The 25623-nt window shown below is 41.4% G+C and overlaps 1 protein-coding gene across 4 annotated transcripts in view; it reads right to left on the bottom strand.

Moving 5' to 3' along the window:
- The window catches only part of LOC137376161 (high mobility group protein 20A-like), an 85054-nt gene that overhangs the window by 22413 nt on the left and 37018 nt on the right, over positions 1-25623 (bottom strand). For 3 of the 4 annotated variants that reach the window (XM_068044201.1, XM_068044192.1, XM_068044219.1), the window contains 6 exons: positions 25281-25407; positions 23239-23297; positions 19747-19858; positions 5633-5818; positions 1088-1179; positions 478-607 (listed from right to left, as the gene is read on the bottom strand). In XM_068044201.1, the coding sequence (XP_067900302.1) occupies positions 478-607; positions 1088-1179; positions 5633-5818; positions 19747-19858; positions 23239-23297; positions 25281-25407 (706 nt within the window). The remainder of the gene's footprint in view (positions 1-477; positions 608-1087; positions 1180-5632; positions 5819-19746; positions 19859-23238; positions 23298-25280; positions 25408-25623) is intronic. The other variant, XM_068044211.1, reaches the window with a different exon arrangement.

Genomic DNA, 25623 nt, shown 5'->3' with positions numbered 1-25623 from the left:
CAGAATTTCAAAATTTGGTTCAGGTTATAATTGGGTATCATAGTGTAGTGGTTATGTACTGGAACTGTAATCTAGAAGCTTGGATTGATAATTCAGAGAATGTGAGTTCAAATCTCACCATGGCAGATTGAGAATTTGAATTCAGGTTAAATTTTTTTTTAAAAAGCTGGTATCAGTTAAAGTGACCATGAAGCTATTGGATAGTTGTAAAAATCTAAGTGGTGTAATTATGCCCTTTCGGAAAGAAAGTCTACTCTGCTTACTCGGTCTAGCCTATATGTGACTCCAATTGCACGGCAATGTGGTTGACTCTTAGCTGCCCTCTTAAGTGGCCAGCACTGCTTTCAGTGGTTCATGAAGGTGGCCCACCAGCACCTTTTCAGTATAACTAAAGATGGGCAATAAATGCCGGCTTTGCCAGAAACATCCATACCCATAGAACAAAGAGAACTGATCATCAATGTAATTTTAACTTACCATTATCCATTATTTGAATGTGGAATTGAAAGAGCATTGGAACCATTTTTAAACTTTCCAGTTGTGTATCCAATGATGCTCCACAGGCTTTCAGGTTTGTAAGATCAGTTTCCAACTTTACCTTCCGATTCTGAGATAGAAAACATTTGCAATTTTTAAATTGATGGTTCTGATAAATCATGGAACAGCCACAGATCATACTACAGCCCTGTCTATAAATTAAAAACAAAATAAGTTACGTAAAATAGCTTTAATGCTTTTAAGATACAACTTAAATATTTGGTAAAATCTATATTTTATGCACAAAGATGTCAGATACAGTAACAAGGAAACATGACTTGTAATGACTCAGAAACAGAATTAACTGTTTATTGCTGCAAAGTTTTAATCTCTTCAAACACTATTTGGCTGTACAAAGTCATCTTGAAAATAGCGGTTTCTTATTGCCTTTTCACCAAAAACATCATTAATTTTACCTCAAATATCAAAAATCCAGCGTATACTGCATAGCCATAATGTTTTTAAAAATACATATGCATTTGCAAGACCATTGAAAAAGACATTCAATAAATTTAAATAAAGTACTGAACATTAAAAGAATATAACTTGCCTTCAATCCTTCCAACTGTTGGTTTAAATTTTCATGCTCATCTTGTGCATGCTCCAAAGATTTGGCAAGTTCACCAAGTTCCAACTCTCTCACTGGGAATCAAAACAAAAGACTGAAACCTTCTTTTTGGATTTTATCCCCATGTTTTACTCATGCCTGGACTCGCATCTCTGCTGCCAATTAGGGCTCCCAAAATGATTGCCAATACTTGTCCAAAGATCATGGATCATAGGCTAATTGATGATAGCCAACACAGATTTTTTTTATTTTTTTTTTAAAGAGGCAAGCTGTGTCTGACAAACTTGGCTGAGCTCTTTGATGAAATAATTCTGGAGCATTCACAGAATCTTAGGGCACAGAGGGGGCTGTTTGGCCCATCATGCCTATGCTGGGTCTTCGAAAGAGCTATCCAATTCAACTTCCTGCTCTTCCCCAATAACTGCAAATTTTGATAAGGTAGTGCAACTGATGTTCACATTTGATTAAGTGTCAAATAGACTTGATAGCAAAATTGAAACACATGGATTCAAGGAATATGACAGTATGAAGAGAAATTAGGCTAAGAGACAGAAATCTGAGTGTTTATTTTTCAGACTGGAGTGAAGTACGCAGGTCAGTACAAGGAGCACTACTCTTTTTTTTTAAACTGATGACCTGGACTTGGCTATGTATAGGGATTACAATTTCAAAGTTTGTACTTGACACAAGATTTGGAAATGTTGTAAACAGTAAAGAGTATAGTAGTAGATGTCACGAGGATAGACACAGACTGGTGAAATAGGCAGATGAAATTTAACACAGAGAAGTGTGAAGTGCTGCATTTTGGGAGGAAGAATGAGGAGACACAATATAAACTAAACGGTACAATTTTAAAGGGGGTTCAGGAACAGAGAAAGACCTGGGGCTCACATACACAAATCTTTGAAGTTTTCAGGCAGGTTGATAAAGCTGTTAAAATAGTAAACGGAATCCTTGGCTTTATAAATAGAGGTAAAGAGTAATAGAGCAGGGGTGTGGGACTAAACAGATAGCTCTTTCAAAGAGCTGGCACATGCATGATGGGCCGAGTGGGCTCCTTCTATGTTATAAGATTCAAGGATCATTCATGATGCAAAGTGTAACAACACATGAAAACTGCCACACCTACTGAGAACAGAATTTAATGGAAGCATTTGTAGTAGCCCCACAGCAGATCATTTACTTACACCTTAAACTCCAGTCAGATATTACACAGAATGGACACTGGTGTGTGTAGAACGTGGCAAATTTACCACAGGAAGGCATCATACTCCTTGACCAAGTTCAAGAATCCCAATTACACTGTGCTGGTAATGCAAGTAAGAAACTAACAGGAGATACAAGGAAATATTTCTGCACTGTTATGACTCCAAAGTGCTGAGTTTACTATTAACTAAACTTTATTCCAGGAAGATTGTTGCTAAAGCGTCAGCAGTGCAAGCTGTCAGTAATGTAATTTGGTGACACAATGTACTTTCAGGTTTCTTTCACCCACCCTATTTGCAGCACTGGAATTTTGTGCTATAGCATTAATTGCATAATGGTGGCATAAACAAAAAAAAATGTTTTGGACAATTTTAGGAGCTACCACAGATTAGTCTCCAATTGTACTGCTGGTAACACAAAACTGGACACCACACAGCTAACGTCACAATTCTTCCCCCAACCTGCCACTCCTCGTCGCCTCACGCCCCCCAAAAGTGTACTTGCCAAATGCATTCTCATTTTGTGTTATCAATCAATTGTTGCTTCATGCTGCCTGCACACTCTAAAGTTATTCGTCCCTGATGCTCTATCTTAATTCTAGCTACACTAATGCGAAAACCTCTGAGAAACATATTTAAACAGGAGAACTAAAAGGGATAATTTCCTGACTTGGCACTTCTGACAAGGAGCCTCACCTGCGAGAAATTCCAGGTCTGTGAATGATTTGTCAAACCATTTAAATTAATGGTTCACAAATCAGTTGCAGTATATATCCTCCCTAGCCCAGTACCATGAGCCAACCTGAGTTTCCTGTTAACACTGCCAACTGACCAATTAACTCAGCATAGACTGATACTTGAATTGGGATCCTCTCATGTTTGGCTTACTTGCATGTTCCCTGTGCCAACCTTAATTCCCCCTGATGCAAAATTTATCTTTTGTCTTCAAGTCCAACATTCTTCTTGAAAATATTTTGCTTTTTTAAATATTGCAGCTGATTATCCTGAAGATTTGTTGGCCTTCATTGCAGTGATTTGAGTACAGAAGATGTCTTGCTGCAATTGTATAGAGCTTTGGTGAGACGGCACCTGGAGTATAGTGTACAGTTTTGGTCTCCTTATCTAAAGAAGAAGGATATACTTGCCATTGAGGGAGTGCAATGGAGGTTCACCAGACTAAACTCTGGGATGGCGGGATTGTCTTATGAGGAGAGATTGTGGAAACTGGGCCTGTATTCGCTAGAGTTTCGAAGAATGAGAGGTGATCTCATTGAAACTTACAAAATTCTTAGAGTGTACGTAACAGGGTGGATGTAGATAGGATGTTTCCCCTGGCTCGTGAGTCTAGAACCAGGGGATATAATCTCAGAATAAGGGGCAAGACTGAGATGAGGAGGAATTTCTTCACTCAAGCAGAGGGTAGTGAATCTTTGGAATTCTCTACTCCAGAAGGCTGTGGAAGCTCAATTATTGAACATGTTCAAGACCGAAATCAATAGATTTCTGGAGGCAAATTACATTAAGGGATATGGAGATAGCACGGGAATGTGGCATTGAGGTAGATGATCAGCCATGATTTAACTGAATGGCGGAACAGGCTTGACAGGCAGAATGGCCTACTCCTGTTCCTACGTATCTGGATTTATGGCATGCACCCTTGGCCAGCAATGCTGTCCTCTGGGAATCCAAAGTCAAAAAAAAAATAACCCCATAAAGTTTATTCAGGAGCACCAGCTTCAGCAACATACCATTTTAGTAAAACTGACCTCACCACGGAGGAATACCATCTATGGTACTTTCACAAGTCATAACAGAAGAATTGTTCTAGTTGTTATGTGTAATAGCATTACAAATTTACTTTTGAAGGTATTTATGACTATTACACATAGCAACCAGAGAAATTATTCTCCAGTTTGATTTATTTTTCAGCAGTTTGACAAATTCAGTTGCCACATCTTTGAACAAACATCCTATCAATGAATGCATGAGAGGATTTATACCAAAATCAACTACTAGCAGGGATCAGGTTGTTTTCAGAAGTTACAAGCTGATTTGCATACTTGAAATAGAGATTGCTGTCAAGTTGCATTATTTAGCACATGACACACAGCCATTTAATGTAAGAGCAATGGTTTTTTTTTAATATAAAAGGATCTTGCTATTACTAAAAGGAAAAAAGACTTGCACTTCTATTGCACCTTTCACAACGCAAGTTGTCCCAAAGCACTTAAAAGGCGTTGAAGCATGGTTGTAATGTAGGAAACAGGGCAGCCAATTTGCACAAAGCAAAGTAACACAAATAGCAATGTGATAATGATCAGATCATCTGTTTTAGTGATGTTAATTGAGGGATAAATATTAGCCAGGAAACCAGGAAGAACTCCCTTGCACTTCTTAGAAATAGTGCAATGGGATCTCTTACATTCACATCAGATGGCAGATGGAGCCTTGGTTTTGCATTTCATCCAAAAGCCAGCACCTCCAACAGTGCAACACTCCATTTTAAGCTCAAGTCCCTGGAGTGGGACATGAACCCACATTCTTCTGACTCAGAGATTAGGGTTCTGACATGGTTGAGCATCATCAAAAATTGCAGAAATTACTGAAAAGACTCAGCAGGTTCATCAGCATCTATCAAGAGAGAAGACTAGTTAATATTTTGGTTGTATATATTTGTCGGATTTGATCAAAGATTTCTAACTGAAACTTTAACCTGTCTTCTCTTCTCTTTAAGATGCTAACGTGTTGTGTATTTCCCACATTTGCTGTTTCAGATTTGCAGATTTGATTTCTATCTGTAATAGTCAATAACACATTGGCTTTTATATTCAAAAGATAATGCTCATAAAGGAGGAATATCAGTGTTTGGTACAGCAACACATTTCTAATTGAGGCATCATGCACTATGTACTCCCATGTCCAGTACAACCACATCAAATGTAAAATAATGCCTCTACCACTCTGTTCCAATAAAGTGCTCGAATCCTAACCGAGGGCATTTCCTATCAAGCAATGTGAACTTGAGCTATTTATCACACAGGACAAAGAAACACCAATTGTGTCACGCTATTATGGGCAGTTTAGCATGGTTGATGCACCTACAAGGGCCTCAGTCAGGACTTCCCAAACTCATTTCAACCAGAACCCTTTTATCCAACACAGGGAGGACATTCACTCCAATATTTTAAGCTAGATTCATACAAGACCTAAGAGGTGACACCCAGTCCTCCATTAAGAGTTTAAAATAATAGTTGCTAATAAAATGAGTTTATCTCAGCTACATATTTGGAAAACAGACAAAATAAAAATTGTTTGTACTTACATTTTACCTGCTTGAAAATATATTCCTCTAGTAGACTTAGATTAAGTGATGTATAGTTATGCTTTGAGGTCAGACCACATAACTGGGACAGCTCTGCACTGTCAGCATCATCTGCCGAGTCCTCGTCACCCTGCAGCTGCTCTTGCTGCTGTTTAGAGAGCTCAGCTGCCTCTTTCTCAAAATCTCCTGTTTAAATTCAAAGTCACATTTGTTACATCTGTGCACATGGTTGGGCGGGGTGGGAAGGGTCTTTCTATGCAATTTCTCTGTCTCATTAGATTAAGGTGGTGATATGATTTTGAAGTTGGAGCATTCTGTTAATTCAGCACAAATGTCTGAAACACTTTGCAAAAACACTAAAGTTGTACTGTAACTCTGGAGTTGGAGTCTAACCTCAGTCTAGAAAGATGCGACATGAGATCCACTGGAGGAGGTAATCTCAACTTGTCCGGGATCGACACATATAGTGTACTAATGAAGTGCGGTGTTGTAGAGAATTTGAAAAGTGCTATGGGGATCCTGGTACTAACTGAGGACTTCTAAAAATCATCATGGTGAGCTAATGGATGGTCACCAACCATTTAAATTTTAACTGCATTGGAAGAACTCTCTCCTTGATAGGTGGCATAAACATGGTACCACCTTGTTCGAATCAGTAGCTACTACTGTCCGATCAGTCAGGGCAGTAGAAATGCATATCACAATCAAAATGGATTATGGTCTAAGGCATAACACGAGAAATTTTTTTCTAAAATGTTACTCTGTTCTAATGGGGAGGGGATGATAGAAGGATTAGTTTAACAAGCTATCACTGCTTTGGCTGGATACATTTTTTGAGCATGGATAACAATGCATGAATAATATGAAGCAAGTCATAAGTGTGTGTTAATGGTGATTCAATCATTCTCTCGAACCACAGCTACCTTATTAATGTTGTGCTATCCCCAAACAAAATAGGATATTACTGTCATTGTGACACTACCTACAAACGAGCATCCAAATGCTCCAAATCTTATTCTGTCCGGTTGCTTTTCATATCTTCCACTTTTCTTATTCCCAGACAATGCCCTCCACAGGCTCTCCCCATCCTCCAACCCAACATGTCCTGAGTTTCTTCTTTCTCCTTTGAAACTAAAGTCTTCAGTTGTACACTGATCTCCAGAGGGATGTGGCATACTAACAGCACTGAAATAATAGAATCATAGAGTCGTACAGCATAGAAACAGGCCCTTCGGCCCACCGGGTCCATGCTGACCATAATGCCTATCTATACTAATCCCACCTGCCTGCATTAATTCCATATCCCTCTACGCCTTGCTCATTCAAGTCCCTGTACAGATGCCTCTTAAATGTTGCTACTGTTCCTGCCTCCACCACCTCCTCAGGCAGCTCATTCCAGATACCTATTCTTTGTGAGAAAAATTTACCCCTTTGATCCCCTTTAAACCTCCTCCCTCTCACCTTAAATCTATACCCTCTAGTTTTAGTCATCCTTACCATGGGAATCTTTTTGGGCCTCCTTATCTCGAGAGACAATGGATACGCGCCTGGAGGTGGTCAGTGGTTTGTGAAGCAGCGCCTGGAGTGGCTATAAAGGCCAATTCTGGAGTGACAGGCTCTTCCACAGGTGCTGCAGAGAAATTTGTTTGTTGGGGCTGTTGCACAGTTGGCTCTCCCCTTGCGCCTCTGTCTTTTTTCCTGCCAACTACTAAGTCTCTTCGACTCGCCACAATTTAGCCCTGTCTTTATGGCTGCCCGCCAGCTCTGGCGAATGCTGGCAACTGACTCCCACGACTTGTGATCAATGTCACACGATTTCATGTCGAGACTCTGACTATCTACCCTATTTATGCCTCTCATAATTTTACATACCTCTATCATGTCCCCTTCGCTCCAGGGAAAACAGACCCAGCCTAAATAATCTCTCTTTATAACTCAAGCCCTCCAAACCAGGCAACATCCTTGTGAATCTTTTCTGCACCCCCTCTAACTTAATCATATCTTTCCTGTAGTGCGGTGACCAGAACTGCACACAGTACTCCAAGTGCGGCCTAACTAACATTATGTACAACTGTAACATGATGTCCCAACTCTTGTACTCAATGCATTGGCTGATGAAGGAAGCATACCATACGCCTTCACCATCACCCTGTCTACCTGTGTTGTCACTTTCAGGGAACTATGTACTTGCACCCCAAGGTGTCTCTGCTCAACAACACATGCCAGGGCCCTGCCATTCACTGTATATGTCCTGCCCTGGTTTAACTTCCCAAAATGCATCACTTCGCACTTGTCGGCATCAAATTCCATATGCCAATCTCTTGCCCACTTTCCCAGTTGATCTATATCCTGTTGTAACCTTAGACAACCATCTTCACTATTCAATATACCACCAATTTTGGTGTCATCTGCAAACTTACTAATCATGCCCCCTACATTCTCATCCAAGTCATTAATATATATGACAAACAACAGAGGGCCCAGCACTGATTCTTGCGGCACACCACTGGTCACTGGCCTCCAATCTGAAAAACAACCCTCCATTACCACCCTCTGCCTCCTATCACCAAGCCAATTTTGTATCCAATTTGCTATCTCACCCAGGATCCCATGTGTTCGTACCTTCCGGACCAGCCTACTGTGCGGGACCTTGTCAAAGGCCTTGCTAAAGTCCATGTGGACAACGTCCACCACCCTGCCCTCATCAATCCTCTTGGTCACCTCCTCAAAAAACTCAATCAAATTCGTGAGACATGATTTCCCACGCACAAAGCCATGCTGACTATCCCTAATCAGACCTTGCCTTTCCAAATGCATATAAATCCTGTCTCTCTCAATCCCTTCCAATAACTTTCTCACCACTGATCTAAGGCTCACCGGCCTGTAGTACCCTGGCTTATCCCTGCTGCCCTTCTTAAATAAAGGCACAACATTAGCTATCCTCCAGTCTTCCGGTACCTCACCCGTGGCCAACGATGATACAAAAATATCTACCAGGGCCCCAGCAATCTCCTCCCTTGCCTCCCATAGCATCCTGGGATACACCTGGTCAGGCCCTGGGTATTTATCCACCTTAATGCACTTCAAAAACCTCCAACACCACCTCCTTTGTAATGTTGATATGCTCCAGGATATTGCTGTTCCCTCCCTTGAACTCACTAGCTTCCATGACCTTCTCCACAGTAAATACGGATGAGATGTATTCATTTAAATCCTCGTCAATTTCCCGTGGCTCCACACATAGATTACCATACTGATCCTTAAGGGGACCTACTCTCTCCCTAGCTATCCTTTTACTCTTAATATACTTATACAATCTTTTAGGATTCTCCTTTATCTTATCTGCCAAGGAAATCTCATGGCCTCTTTTCGCCCTCCTAATTTCCTTCTTAAGTGTACTCCTACATCCCTTATACTCCTCAAGGGACTCGCTTGATCCCAGCTGCCTACACCTGACATATGCCTCCTTCTTTGTCCTGACCAGACCCTCAATATCCCTTGTCAACCAAGATTCCCTAAACTTGCCAGCCTTGCACTTCAATCTAACAGGAACATACTGGCCCTGAACTCTTCCCATCTCACTTTTAAAAGCCGACCACTTGCCAGATGTCCCTTTACCTGTAAACAGCTCTCCCAATCAACTTTTGAGAGTTCCTGTCTGATGCCATCGAAATTAGACTTCCCCCAATTTATGACTTCAACTTGAGGACCAGTCCTATCCTTTTCCATAACTACCTTGAAGCTAATAGAGTTATGGTCACAGATCCCACAGTGCTCCCCCACTGACACATCAACCACCTGCCCAGCCTCATTTCCTAAGAGGAGGTCGAGTGTAGCCCCTTCACGAGTAGGGCCATCCACATACTGCTTCGGAAAACTAACCTGGACACAAATTCTTTCCCATCTGATCCCTTAGCACTGAGGCAGTCCCAGTCAATATTAGGGAAGTTAAAATCACCTATTACAACCCTATAATTCCTACACCTAACTGTGATTTCCCTACATATATGCTCCTCCAATTCCCTCTGACTATTGGGGGGCCTATAGTATAATCCCATCAAAGTGATCACCCCTTTCTTATTTCTAAGTTCTACCCATATGGCCTCGCTGGACGTTCCCCCCGGGATATCCTCTCCAAGTATTGCCGTGATGTCCTCCCTAATCAACAGTGCACCTCCCCCTCCTCTCTTACCTCCACTTCTGTCACGCCAGAAAGATCGGTACCCCGGAACATTGAGTTGCCAGTCCTGCCCATCCCTCAACCACGTTTCCGTAATAGCTATATCATAATCCTACGTACTGATCCATGCTCTGAGTTCATCTGCCTTACCTGTAAAGCTTCTTGCATTAAAGTAAATGCAGTTTAGCCTGCCAGACCTTCCACGCTCCCTGTCCTGCCCCTGCCCGGCCTGCCTATTGGACTTGCTTGCTTTAACCTCTACATTTGCCTCAACTATCTCATCAGAGAGACTACTACTTTGGGTCCCACCCCCCTGCCAGACTAGTTTAAACCCTCCCGAGTAGTACTAGCAAACTTCTGCTAATCAGGAAGGCTCTGCAATGCTGCAGGGAGCTGTCAGAAAATGTTAAAACTGAAGACCTGCTACAGGAACAGCCTGGCTTATTTCCAAAATACAAGATTTCACTTCTGTCCTGAAGTGAGAATGGAAACTTCCAAGTAAAGAACATTTGAGCATCCTGGTGATTCAGTAGGTAATTGCACTACATGGTGTGGTACTTAGTCATAACAGATAACGAAGGTCCCAGATATAATTCCTCATTTGTACTCAATTAACTAATCTCATTTGAAGTGGCAGATGGGGAACACAATTGACCTGAAGAACCCTTGGCTGGGAGAAGGGGTTGAGAAGAGTTGTAAATAAACTGGGGCTCCCACAGGTGGTTACAACTGACTTTTTTGAGTGTCTACATGGTTATTGGGTGTTAAGAAATTCTCAACATGCTTGGCTGTGGTTCCATCCACCTTATCCCTCATGAACAAATAGCCTATGCAGTTTCACACATGAAGAATGATCACTTGGATAGAACTGGAGTGCACTATTGCCAGTTCTCATGCTAAGTTTCACTAGCTTTGTTATTGTTGTTGTGAAAGTGAAAACTGGCCTGGCGATGGCAGGGTCCATTTTTCAGTGTTTAATTATATTTTGAAGAAAGTCACTGACAGTTTCTATTGACTTTCCACTTTTCTCACCATGGATAGCTCGTTTTCTGCAGGGGTGGGTGGGGGTGGGGTAAAAAAGCACTGATAGAAGCACTCTCGTAATAGTTCTATTTTTTGTAAAATATGTTTTTAAGGATTTACAGTTGAATTATGGGCATTGATTCATCTGAAAGCTTGAAGAGATGCTGAACTTTGTGTTCTTTTAAAAGTGGTCACCAGAAGGATTCCTAGACTTGGCTTGTAAACAAACCCTGACTGGAAGGCACCTGTTTTCAGATAAAATACCAGCAGGGAGCTTGTTGTTTTGATTTTGGGAGATGTTTACAAAGAAATGACAGGTCAAGATTTATAGAGGTCAGAAGGATTGACTTCTAGAATGTTTTTTGTTTCATTTTGAATTGTTACAGAAGGCGTTTGATTTTTGCCTGCCAAGAAATTCCCAGCTGATCTCTCTCTTTTGAACAGAAATCCTGCACAGCTAGTGTCAGTCTCCTCTATCCTCCTGTATTTGAAGAATCCCTGTGTATCGAATGTGTGAGAACTAAAACCCCTGATGCCTCATTTCTGCTGTGAAGCCTCTGTAGCTACATTTCTTGGAAAGCCTACCCAAACTGATCTTCAACATCGTTTGGAAGGAACAGTTCTAGGAAGATCCAGCCGTCTATACGCATTTGGAATGCCAAACCAAAACAAAGAACATCTTTCTAGATCTTCTCTTTTTCTTCAGGAATGAGCAAGTATTCAGCCTAAGTGGCTTTTTTGTCTTTTTTTTTTAATAACAGAGCTAAAGCAAAATTCCCTTTTTTCTGGTTAACCAATGTATGATGTGTGTGCGCATGTGTGAGGGGCTAAGATAAAAAGGGAACTATTATACTTCAATCTGTGTGCTTTGCTTCATTACTGGTTAAGACTTGTTTTATAATAAATTGATAATTTTGTTGTTTATTAACGAGACCTGGTTGGTGTGTTTTATTCTGGGATAAAAAAAGTCTATGATTGACCATATCAGAAAGTGGGAAAAAAATTAAATATATGTTGTGACCTGTGGAGAAGTGGAACTAGAATAAACGGTGCACTCCTCCCGCCTTGGGCGTAACGCAACCTACTGCATGGTTCATATGGCTGTTGATTTTACAACATTCACTGTTGGAAGACGTGCTGCATCTTTTCTGAGATCTAGTTTTTTTTTTAAAAAGAAAAATACAATTTTAAGTTCTTAACATGATTGCCACAGAACTTAACCACTGTTCCACTGGAGAAAACTTAAAAATCCTCAGATTGCAAGTGGTTTCATGCTTCATTTTTCATGCCACATATATAAAGTTCATCTACGAAATAAGGTAGCAATAATTCAGGCTGAACAGAAGGTACAGTTTTATGGGCACATTCATAATGTACTTTTTTTCCTTTGCAGCTGATCTTTTGCTACTGCAAATATTGCAGACACAAACTTGAGCACAACCAGGAAGGGAAAAATAAAAATGCAATAGAACCATTTTGAATGGGAAGCAGAGTACAAATGCTGTAGCCTTTGATAATTTTAGGATGCATCCTCTGCATATGATATCCGCTGCAGTCAGGATTAAGAGTCCAAAGGAGGATATTGCAAAGTAACTGGAATGGAACGAAGGAGAACCAGTTGTCATGGTCCAACATAGAACCAATGACTTAGGAAGGAACATGGAGGTGGCCCGGCTATGGGTGAACCAGAAGCTAGGGGCTAAACTGAAAAGCAGAACCTCAAGGGTGATAATCTCCAGTTTACTACCTGAGCTACGTTAATTAGCATAGGCATAAACAGACCAGGAAAGTACATGTATAGCTGAAAGAGTGGTGTGAGGAGGAGTTTCAATTCATGGGATATAGGCACCAGTACTGGGACAGGATATATAAAACTGGGATGGACTACACCTGAACCACTGTCCAAATGGCAAGCATAAATGTGACTGTAGAAAGAACTTGAAACTAATAAAAGAAGGGTGGGGAAAGCATTTGAGTGGAGATAATAGTTAGCTAAAGATAAGAAAAAAAAAATGCAAAAGATCAGAAGAGGAAAAATATATAAAAATTACAAACAATCAGGAACAAAAAAAGGTTACAGGGAGTAATATATCTGTTAAAACAAAGCAGGAATAATGAAAAATAAAATCTTGTTAATGGCCTGCAAAGCAGTGTACAGAGCATCAGCAACAAAATGGAGGAACTGGAGGCAGCAATTACAAGTGAAAAAACAGATTTAATGGGTGCAATGGAAATATAGCTGCAGACAGAATTGGATTGGCAGTTAAATATTTTAGGCTACAAAATATAAACAAAGTGACTCGACAACGCAGCGGCCCGTTGTCATCAGAGTGCTCCAAGCTGCGCACAAGCACAGCTACATCTTGCCAGGACTAAGTGGCACCTGCGGGGGATGACATCATCACGCAGCGCCGTCAGAGTATTCGCACCTGGTCCATCTTCGCGCATGCACGATAAAGCGTCATCAGGTATCTAGCCCCCCCCTTCGGCTGAAGGAAGCGGATGAATGAGAGACTTTGAGGCTGGAGCTTCCCCCCCCCCCCACCCCCACCTCTCCCCGCAACTCATTCCAGGCCCTTGACGCTTCCTCCCCTCAGCCACTCGCTCCAGACCGTGCTGCTACCCCCACTCCCCTGGCCGATTGTTCCGCGCCACCCCGCTCGCCCCCCACTTCCCCATCCCTCCCCCCTTCCAGCTCTAGGCTATGCCACTTCCCTCCTCTCAGCCACTCACTCCTACGTCACCCCTTGCGGCCCGCCTTGCTTCTTCGCGGGCGGTGCGCGGCGAATAATCAAACGTGGGAGTGAGTGGGCAACAGGAGGGAAGCATTGGGGCCTAGTGAGCTGGGGGGGGGGGGGGTGGCACGAGCGGGGAACAATCGGCCCGGGAAGTTGGGGGGGGGGGGAGAATACAGCAGCGACGTCTGGAGCAAGCAGTTGGGGGGGGGGGAGAGAAAGCGAGTTGCGGAGGGGGGGGAGGGGAGAGCGGCCAGTGGGGTGGGAGCTAGCAGCTGCGTTCAGGTGAAATCAGTCCTGGTCAGTCATATAAATGAATCAAAATAATGAATGCAGCTCATTTTATACTCTGCCCGATTTTCTTTCCATCGATCGGGGTGCCAATTTACTCTCTTCCAATGGAAATTCAATCATAAAATTCCTTTTGTTTTAATAGGATTAATGGAATATTAAATGGATGAGTATTACTATCCTATAACTACATAGCATATTACTGGGCTTCCATCCAACTTAATGTAAGGTTAGTTTGCTAGAACGATCTAGCCATAAGCATTTTTGAGCAGTGCTATCTTTAATCCTGGCAGCTGCCTGAACATCATAGACAACTGACGTTCCAGTTGAAGAGCCTGCATTTGCGCATGAGCAAGTACTGCGCCACCTAGTGGTTGTGTTGTCAGCAAAAGCAGCCAAATAAAGAAGGGGAGGACAAGGGAATGGTGGGGTACTTGGGATGATCAAAAAATAATGGCAGCAGCAAGAAAGGGCATGGCTAATAAAGAGGTAGAAACATAATCCATATAGATTGAGATAGAGAACAGTAAAAGATTGGTCACACTATCACTGGTACACTCAGACTCCAAATAGTGGTAAGAAAGTTCAGGGAGATATATACAGACAAGTCTATGAAATGAGTAAAAAAAAACCATAGTCATGGGGGATTTCAACCATCTCCCAATAAACTAGTAAGGATTGGGGGTACATACAGGGTCAGTCTTGTATATAATTTGTACAAAATTCCTTTCTGATCCAACATGTAACAATCCATAAGAAGGGAAGTACCTCTAATTATAAATAATGCGGATAATAGTGGTAAAGAATAAAACTGGACGGACCACCGGGCATGGACCTAGGCACGGGAGAGAACAAAGGCACACCCTGCTCAGTTGATCCGCCTAACATCTGGGGACCTGTGCCAAAATTGGAAGAGCTGTCCCATAGACTAGTCAAGCAACAGCCTGACGTAACCATACTCACCGAATCACACCTTAGAGCCAATGCCCCAGACTCCTCCATCACCATCCCTGGGTATGTCCTGTCCCACCAGCAGGTCAGACCCACCAGAGGTGGCAGCACAATCGTATACTGTCATGGAGTGCCCTGGGAGTCCTCAACATTGACTCTGGACCCCATGAAGTCTCACAGCATCGGGTTAATCACAGGCAAGGGAACCTCCTGCTGGTTATCACCTGCTACCTTCCTTCAGCCAATGAATCAGTACTCTTTCATGTTGAACACCATTTTGATCAAGTACTGAGGGTAGAAAGGGCACAGATTGTACTCTGGTTTGGAGACTTCAATGTCCATCACCCAGAGTGGTTCGAAAGCACCACTACTTAAGTTCGCTGAATCCTGAAAGACATATCTGCCAGACTGGGCCTACAGCAGGTGCTGAGAACACCAACAAGAGGGAAAAACATACTTGACCTCGCCCTCACCAATCTATTGTCGTAGATGCATCTCTCCATGACAGTATTGGCAGGAATGACCACTGCACTGTCCTTGGGCAGACGAAGTCCCGTCTTCACTTTGAGGACGCCCTTCATTGTGTTGTGTGTCATTATCACCGTGCTAAATGGGATACAATCAACAGATCTGGGAATTCATGAGACACTGTGGGTCATCTGCAGCAGAACTGTATTCAACCACAATTTGTAAATCATGGCCCAGCATATCTCTCTCTACCATTACCATCAAGCCAGGGGATCAACCCTGGTTCAATGAGGAGTGCAGGAGAGCATGCCAGGAGCAGCACCAGGAACACCTAAAAATGAGGTGCCAACCTGAAGTTACAACACAGGACTACATGCATGCTGTATAGCAGAAGCATTATGCAATTGACATAGCAAAGCAATCCCACAACCAACGGATCAATTCAAAGCTCTGCAGTCCTGCCACATCCAGTTGTGAATAGTGGTGGAAAATTAAAATAACTGGAGGAGGAGGCTCCACAAACATCCCCATCCACAATGATGGGGGAGTCCAACATGTCAGTACAAAACACAAGGCTGAGACACTTGCAACCATCTTCAGCCAGAAGTGCCAAGTGGATGATGCACCTCAGCCTCCTCCTGAGGTCCCCACCATCACAGATGAGAGTCTTCAATCAATTTGATTCACTCCATGTGATATCAAGAAACCACTGAAGGCACTGGACACAGCAAAGGCTATGGGCCCTGCCAACATCCTGTCAGTAGTAACTGATGACTTGTGGTCCAGAACTAGCCACAGCTCTAGCCAAGCTGTTCCAGTACTGCTATAACAGTGACATCGACCTGACAATGTGGAAAATTGCTCAGGTTTGCCTGTCCATATAAAAACCAATCTGGCCAAGTAGCACCTCAACAGTCTGCTCAATCATCAGCAAAGTGACGGAAGGTGTCGTTGACAATGCCATCATGCCCCACTTACTCAGCAAAAATCTGCTCACTGATGCTCAGTTTGGGTTATGCCAGAGGCACCCGGTTTCAGACCTAATTACAGCCTAGGTCCAAACATGGACAAAAGAGCTGAATTCAAGAGGTGAGGTGAGAGTGACAAATTGCCCTCGACATGAAGGCAACATCTGACCAAGCGTGGCATCAAGGAGCCCTAGCAAAATTGAAATCAATGGGAATTGGAGGAGCAGGGCGGGGGGAGAATCTCCACTGGCTGGAGTCATACCTAGCACAAAGGAAGAGGGGTGTGATTGTTAGAGGCCAATCTTCTCAGCCCCAGGACATTTCAGCAGGAGCTCCTCAGGGCCAACTATCTTCAGCTGTTTCAATGGCCTTCCCTCCATCATGCGGTCAGAAGTGGGAATGTTGGCTGATGTTTGCACAGTGTTCAGTACCATTCGCGACTCCTCAGATACTGAAGCAGCAAGATCTGGACAACATTCATGGTGAACGCACAATGGCCCAGGAAGTTGCTACTTCACACCTTCTTTGTTTCAGAAGGCAACATTCAATTCTGGAATATTTCAGAATGGTGTGGGATGGGTTCATTTGACACTGCTTAGCTTTGAAGATTTGTCCTTTGCCCTTGTCAGACAGTTTGAATGCACAAAGGCCAAGCTTTTTTCTTCAATGGCCATTTTGGATGCATTGTTCACTTTTTAAAATAAAGGTTCATTTTTTAAAAGACAAAGTCAGTTTTTTATAACTCTTCAGATTTAGCCCAAAATTTGTATCATTGCATTTCCGATATGTATGACACTGATAACCTCAAGATAAACTGAAGAGGTTGATTTGAGTTCAGGAATTGAAGGTAGTGTATGGTATTGAAATTTTCAAATGATTCAAATGAAATTTTCAAATTGCGTATTAACAGATAATGTGGAAGACTGCATCAAAATACAGGAAGACAAACAGGCTTGCAAAGTGGGCGACTAAAAGGTAAATGAAAATCAATATTGCCAAGTGTGAGATGGTTCATTTTGGTAGAAGTAAAAAGGGGACCAGTTATTGGAAGATAAGAAACTAAATGAGGTAGAGGAGCAACAAAACCTATGCATTCAGATAAAGAAGTTGTTAAAAGTAGCAATGCAAATTGATAAGGCAATCAACAGTGCAAACCAAGTACAGAGGTTCATTTCTAGAGGAATAGCAAACAAAAGCAGGGAGGTAATGTCAAATTTATATAGAACCTTGGTTGGACCACATTTGGAGAACTGAATACAGTTCTCATCTCCATACTGCAAAAATGTTATCGAAGAACTGGAGAAAGCGCAGAAAGGATACTGTCACAATTGAGGGGATAATTGAAAAGCTGAGCAGGCTGTGGCTACTAAGAGAAGACCTAATCAAAATTATGAAAGGGTTTGATAGGGTGGACATGGAGAAACTGTTTCTACTTTTGGGCAAGACCAGAATAAGGTGGGTAAATAGAACGGCCCAAATAAAGAACTTAGGAGGAATTTGCTTGCAGAGTGGTGAGAATGTGGATTGGTTGCTGTGTGGGGTGGTTGAGGCATTCAAGGGGAGGTTTGATGCATATATAAGGGAAAATGGAAAAATGGGATATGAGAGCAGGGTGGAAATATGGAATTAGAGTGGGAAGAGACTGCTAGCGCACAGTGATGCATTGGGATTGCTTATTGCTCCTTACTATAAAGTATTTCAAGTGGGATCTGTAATCAATACAATTACTATCAGAAAATGAGCTGAGAAAAGAATTAAATTCAATGACCCAGATTTTCATCTCACTGCGAAGGAACAGATTTTGCCATTCACCTTGCATATAGCTGCTGCCCACAGACTTTTTGCAGGTTTATCAGTGGAGACTTCCAGTCATCCAGTGTCTGTTTCAATGCTGTGCTCTCTATAGGGAATCTGCAGCATCTGTTCACAGGGCAAGCAACAACGAGGCTCTTTAACCAATCATATTGAAGAATATTCACTAAACCACACAGGGTCTAACCAGGAAGTAAAAATCAGGAAATATAAATGACTTAACAGCATGAACAGGAAGCAAAATAAAGATTGTGAAATACAGATGGAATTCAGGAAGAGCGCTAAAAGAGACAGACAACAGTTAATTTTAAAAAAATCTTAAATATTTAATTTTTTCTAAGGGAATAAGACTCCACTCTTAATTTAGGGTCCAAGAGGTTGTCCAGCCATAATTATCATTTATTATGCAGTTAAAAACTCACTCACTTCTAAATATACCAGCACTAAGTTTTTCAGCTGTTTTTAGTGCAGAACTAGTGGGCAATTGCTCCAACTTCACGCCATTAGTGATTTCAGTGCAGGAGTCTGACAGCGCACACTGTGGAGGGGCAGGGTACCTCTGACAGCAACTTCCGGATTTCCACATTCAACTACACCTGTGTGAACACCAGAAGTTGCTGTCAGATCTACCCTGCCATAACGGCAAACACTGATAGCCTCATCTTTATTATTACAGCAAAATCCAGCCCAACATTATTTTGGCAATCAGTTCAGATGTATTTTGTAATGACAAATCTGATCCAAAGTAACTTTAAAAAATAGATGTACACTCCTCTCCAATATGCAAAGTAAAACCTGTCAATGTAGATAAAATCAGACGATAGAGCCTGAAAGTGTTTTATCAAGTGATGATCCTGAAAGCCTGTTGTTCACCATGACATCACTACCAATAAAAAAAAGCAATCAAAAAAAGCAATAAAACTGACCCTAATTCCAAATGCACACTATAAAAAAACACCATAACACATCTCAAGATTGAAGGAATTAAAATTGTTCACATAGTCCTTTTGCAGTGTGAAACATATGCATCACTGCACCTTATGTCATGACAGGTTAGTCATAAAGTTGTGCATGGATTACATCTTAAGAGGTACAAAAGTTGTTTATATGTTGTATCACACAAAAGCTGATGTGGAATTTCATATATGCAATCATTAAATAATGTCAATTATCAAAATTTGAAAAACTTTTGTTGTCAATGAAGACATAATACAAGCAAATTACCTATTCTTTTACACATAATGTCATGTTGGACTGCAGCTATGCAGTAATTCAGTCAGCTAGTTGCTTGAGTCACATTCATTGAGCATGTACATTTTAGAGGTTGCAGTTTTCATTATTTGAGGGATTTTTTTAATAGCATGTTGAAACTATAACTTTATCTGAATGTTTCTAGGTTGCCGTGGTAGTGTTTTAACAGTTAACATTTTTAAAACTGATATTTGACTAGTAGCATCAGTAGCGTCAGCTTGCAATGGTGTTAATTGTGCAAAATAACAATCACACAGGACTTACCACACTAATCGAAAAGCCACAACTATATATATTTCATAAAAACCCTTTTGTGTAATTGCTGTGCTGAATTCACCTATAACCTTTCTGATGCCATTATTTTATTTAGATTTGTCTGAAATATTTCCTGGATGTACAAGGCCAGTAATCAGAAAACATGACAAAATCTTTTACCTGTCAAATTCTGCAGATGCTGTCTTCCAAAAAGATGTTCCTTCTTGTTATGTAATGAGCTAAAATACTGATTACATGTTTTGCAATACAGGCCATTGTTGTCCTCATCCTGCTAAACAAAAACACCCAATTATTTACTCTTCAATCTACCATCAACAGACAAGGTTGGTATACATCTTTTGACAACTTGAGTTATTTTCAAGACAACAAAAGCAGAATTTCAAATCCAGAATAAATTGAACCAATGTATGAATTGCTGGCCCATTTTTATGGATAACAATATTTAAAACAAAGAAGTCGTGCTAAGTACAAATGGTTGCCCTGCACTTAGAGAATGCAAATCATTCACTCCATGATTTGTACAATAGATTTTGAAATAATTTGTTGAAACATCATAACACTATGCACACCAAGGCAGGTAGCTAAATGTGCAAGTTAGGTTTTTGTTTTAATGGTAATTGAGAACGTAATGATTAATTACATAATTACTGTTCCACACCATCAAGTTTGTGCATAAATAAATAGAATTACAAGGAATATATAGAACAGAAACAGGCCTTGCGGTCCAACCAATCCATTCTGGTGTTTATGCTCTACTCGAGCCTCCTCCTATCCTTCCTCATCTAACTTTATCAGCACAACTCTCTATTCCCTTTTCCCTCATATGCTTATCTAGCTTTCCTTTAAATGCATTTATACTACTTTTGTTGAGCTCCTGACATCAGGTTCTGTGGCGGGGGGGGGGGGGGGGGTGCGAAGATTGCAATGGCAGCGGCCTGCCATGGAGACTGACGCCGGGATTGATCTTCCTGGCAGCTGCTCGGCGACGGGACCCAATTTTAAATATTTAAATAAACCTCATGAATACATTTACCTACAATTCCCGGTGATTTTACCGGCTGTCCGGAATCTTCCTTACGACAGGCGGCACTCACACGCCTTTATTTTCCCATCCAGTGGGGAAGGGGAGAGCTTAGGATTTTGTGTGTAGTCGGTGGGGGGGGGGGGGGGAAAAAGAGAACGGGGTCAATTCTGCATTTCTAGCGTTGGAGGGGGTGGGGGAAGGGGTGACCTCTGCATTTTGTGCAGTTTGGGGGCAGGGGAGAAGAGAGGTCAAAGCTTCAACGTAAGTGTTTTGGCAGGGGGACTGGGGGCGGCCATTGATTTTTATTGTAGTGGGGGGGGGGGGGGGGGGTATGGGCCATAAACTTATTTATAGTGTAATGGGGTGGTTGGGGGAGGAGGGGAGGGGTTACAGGATTCAACAGTGCAGGTCTGGCAGCCCTTTAAAAATGGTGCCAGCACCTGTGCAGAGGCAGCTGACGCCATTCATGACATCACAGAGCCTGCCCCGCCATGTAATTGGGGGTGGGGTCGGCCCGCCCTGCATATCTAAATAAGCCCCACGTGCTGGATTGTGGCAGTACGCATCCCATACGTGTGGGCTGCCATTTTTTTGCCCGCTGCTGCTCCTGGCGACAGGAAAAGAAAATTCAGCCCTTTGTGTCTACTCTATCACAACCTTTTATAATTTTGAAGACCCCAATTATGTCACCCTTCAGCCCTCTCTTTTCAAGGGAGACACCCAGCCAGTTCATCCTTTCCTGAAAAATATAACTTCACAGTTCTGACATCATCCTTGTAACCCTTTTATGTACCTTCTCTCGTGTCTTTATATCCTTTTTATAATATGGCAGCCAGAACTTTACACAGTAATCGAAAGTGTGGTCTAACCAAGGATCAATACAACTTCAGCATAAACTCTCTACTTTTCAATTCTATCACTCTAGAAATAAACCCAAGTGCTTGGTTTGTTTTTTTTTTTTACAGCCTTAACCTGCATTGTTAGTGATTTGCGTATTTGTACTCCCATATCCATTGTCTCTCGAGATAAGGAGGCCCAAAGAAGACTCCCAGATATCTTTGCTCCTCTATCCTATTTAGATTTTTATTTTCTAATATGTGACCTCCTTCCTTTTCTTAGCAAAATGTAGTAACTCACACTTACCCATGCCGAAATTCATTTGCCAATTGTATGCCCATTCTGCAATTTTATTAATGACTTCTCGTATTTTATTGCAGTCCTCGCCAATATCGACTATCCCTCCCTCCCCCCACCTTGGTGTGATCAGCAAATTTAAAAATTGTGTTTTTGAACACAAAGTCTAAATCGTTGATATAAATTGTGAACAGTGATCCCAGTGGTAGGGTCACTGGGGGACCCCACTTTCCAACCTGCTATGCTGAATAGCTATCCTTCTACTTGCTGCTTTCCGTCTTTCAGCCAGCTAGCTACCCATTCTGCTACTGGTCTCCTGCCCCGCATGTCCAACTATTGTCAAAGTAGTGGACTATGATTTGTTCTCATCAGCCCAATAGTTTCAACATCTACAGGGTCAAAACTAAATGCCTGAAAACAAAACGTTTTGAGAAGCCCATGTATGGAGCCAGAATGGAGCAACAGGAGTACAATCCCTCCACCCCTAAAGCTCGATCTCATCCAGGTTTCTCTGAGATGTCGCCAAGTAGGTGAGTTGTTTTGGCACTTTTGCGTGTCCCGAATGGACAACCAAGAGTTGTGAATTTGAGGGCCAGGAAGCAGTTCAACCATCTTCCTTCTTGGCTATACGTGACCAGCTGAGACCTGTACAAGAAAAGGGGATGTGGAAGAGGGATATATAGATCTTTACTTTTTAACTGAAAAGTTCTGTGTGAAATAACATTTTAAAACCCAGAAATAATTGTGACAGAATTTTTCCAGAAGTCATTCTTCCACCCAGAGCATAAAAACGACAGCTTGAGCTGTGTGCAAACTAGTGTAAAATGTTTTTACATCGAAGTGTTGGAGGATCTACCTTGGTATACTCTCAACAATGAGCCATTTTTATATGACATTAATATAAAAAGGATAGTTTACTATCGAGGCTATGCATCAGCCTTGGCTTAGTGGTACCACTCTTACCTCGGAATCAGAAGGCTGTGGATTCGAGCCCTACTCCAGAGCTCTTGAGCACATAATCCAGACTGACACTTCAGTGCAGCACTGAGGGGGTGCTGCCTATTTGCGGTGCCGTCTTTCAGATGAGACGTTAAATCAGGGCCCAGTTTACTCACTCATGTAGAAATAAAAGATCCCATGGCACGATCTGAAGAGGAGCACAGGAGTTCACCCAGTGTCCTGGTCAACACTGATCTCTTAACCAACACTACCAAAAATAAGATTAAGTGGTCATTTATTCCATTGCTGTTTGTGGGACTTTACTGTGTATAAATTGGCTGTCGCATTTCCCTACATTACAATTGTGATTACACTTCAAGGGTACTCAATTGCAGTCAGGACATCCTGAGGTTTGGAAAAGTGCTAAATAAAAGCAAGTTCTTTCTTTTACCAAATGAACAATTCTACTATTTTTTTTAAACCAGGAAAATGCAGTGGAAATATAGTGCATAATTGTTAAACATTAAGTTTAATGAAATAAAAACTCTACTTACACCAATTTCTGACAGTGCAACTGCTTCACTTTCAAACTCAGTGTTGAGAGACTCCACACCTGATCAAACAAAATGTTACATTAACTGCAACTTTAATTCTGAACAGTTAAATGCCTCACCAGCAGCAGGATGTCAAGGGACACATCTCCTCCTTGGCAAGCAATGCTGCTGAATCCAATATTAGCTCAACATTATATGTGGCTTCATATGCCTTGTTAGCAATGAAATAGTTACTCCCTGCCAGTCTGATCAGATATTTTCAAATTGAAATTTTGCCTATAACCACAAATCCCAAAATATCTGTTGATATAAATTTTAGTAGGTTCTACATAACAATAGATGAGGTAAAAAATCTACTAAATGATAAAGTTACATCATTGTAATGTATTAATACCTGTGCTTCTGCTTGCACACACAAGAACAAATGCTAAACAATCTGAAAATGTGATGTGCTTCTGAAACTTTAAACTGACGAGCACATTCCAATTTCCAAACTCCCCTGAACAAACATCAATTAATCTCTGAATGGCCTGAGGCTTTCTTTACTGGACAATTAAATTGTGTCGCCTTAAAGAGACACTGCTGCATCTTACTAGAATACTACATCCTACATTACATGCCATAATACATCGTAAAACAAAGCATCTATTAACTTAGCATGAGCAATCCCAAGGGACTGCTGACATTGCATGATATTAGGTCCTGTAGTTACTCAATGGTTCAGCTGGTTAAAGCTAGAGGTGCATGTGCGTAAAAAAATGGTGGTTGGTTGCAACCTTCATAACCAAACACCTTGCCAACTTTCACTATCTACGATCACACATACAATTTCAGTGACCAATTTTACAACAAACACCAAATGGGTTAGGCATTGACTCCCTAGCTAGGGAGTGCTTCATATAGAATGGATTATGAGGATGTGCAGTGCCTATTGTCATGTAGGCAAATGTGGCATTACAGCAAGATCCCACAAACAGTGATGAGATGAATGACTGCTTAATCAATTTAAAGAAGCGTTGGCTGTGATGAGAGTTATCGCCAGCACACTCAGAACTCCCTGCTCCTCTTCTTTAACAGGCAATTGAACCACTGGAATAGGTTGACAGCAGTTCAGTTTAACATCACTGACAATGCAGCATTCCCTCAATACTATACTGGAGCTGGAACACGCAGCCTTCTGACTTTAGAGGTTAGAATGCTAGCGACAAAGCATTCATTCATCACATCACTGTTTTGTGGGATCTTGATGTAATGTCACATTTGCCTACGTAAATACACACTGCACATTCAAGAAACTCATTCTATGTGAAGCACTTTGACTCACTCGCTAGGTTGACATTCCAATGTTCAGAGCCTCAACCCATTTGGTGTTTGTTGTAAAATTGGTCACTGGGAATTTGCATGTGTGAGCTTAGATAGTGAGAATTGGCAAGGTGTTCGTGGAGGTTGCATCCAAGCTCCATGAGCAAATGCAAAAGCAAATACAAGAATAGTAGAGAATTGACCCTACCAGAGAATCTTAAATCTGCTCTTCTTTGCATGAATTTGTAAGAACTATGAAGGGTTGTCTAGCAAAACTAGACAATGCATAGTTATGACACCACCAAGGAGGGTTACATAGGACACACTGGATAAAGTTGCTGCAGTTGTGCCCCCATTCCTTTAGTTCATCAAGGACAGTATTAACACTAATTTCTCCAAAGAACAAAAACAAAGCTGAAAATCAGAGATCCTTCTTCAGTTGTGGCAAGGTTTACACCTAAAACATTAACCTTGTTTCTTTTCAGATACTAATATATCTGCCAATGTACATTTAGCAACATTTTCTGTTTTACTTTCAGATTTCTCACATTTGCATTTTATCTCCATTATGGTTCCAAACAATTGCAGAACATTTTGTGAACAGAACTATTGATTATTTTTCTCTTCCTTTCCAAGCAACAGGGTTAATTTTCCCTTTAAATGGATTCCAGTTATAGCACTTAAAGAAACTTCACATGATTAAAGTAACATAATAAAAAGACAATGTTTTGGATTCTTACCACACAGGCTTTTTACTTTGTTCATTGCTCTTCTTTTCAGGAAAGCTTGATAAGCCTCTGAATTTTGATATGCTTTCAGCTCCTCAATATATCGACGTTTGTCTTTTTCTGCTTCATCAATATACTTCTGTCCACATAAAGGAAAGAACGCTTAGTGGAATCCACATCTATTATTGCAAAGTAAATTTATAAACATCAACAGAGGGAGTTAAAAAGCACTTGTTATGTTCAGAAACAGAAGTAAGGGAATTCAGTGTTGGAAAGACAAAGTAAATTTTGTGACACTATTTACTGACCACTTTACAAGTATATCTGAGACCTAAACCTGTGAGTATCAGTACAC

The sequence above is a fragment of the Heterodontus francisci genome, chromosome 1 (genome assembly GCF_036365525.1).
Source record: "Heterodontus francisci isolate sHetFra1 chromosome 1, sHetFra1.hap1, whole genome shotgun sequence".
In the NCBI taxonomy this organism is placed as follows: Eukaryota; Metazoa; Chordata; class Chondrichthyes; order Heterodontiformes; family Heterodontidae; genus Heterodontus; species Heterodontus francisci.
Note: the sequence above shows the minus strand (reverse complement) of the source record. Positions and strands in the feature narration are given on the sequence as shown.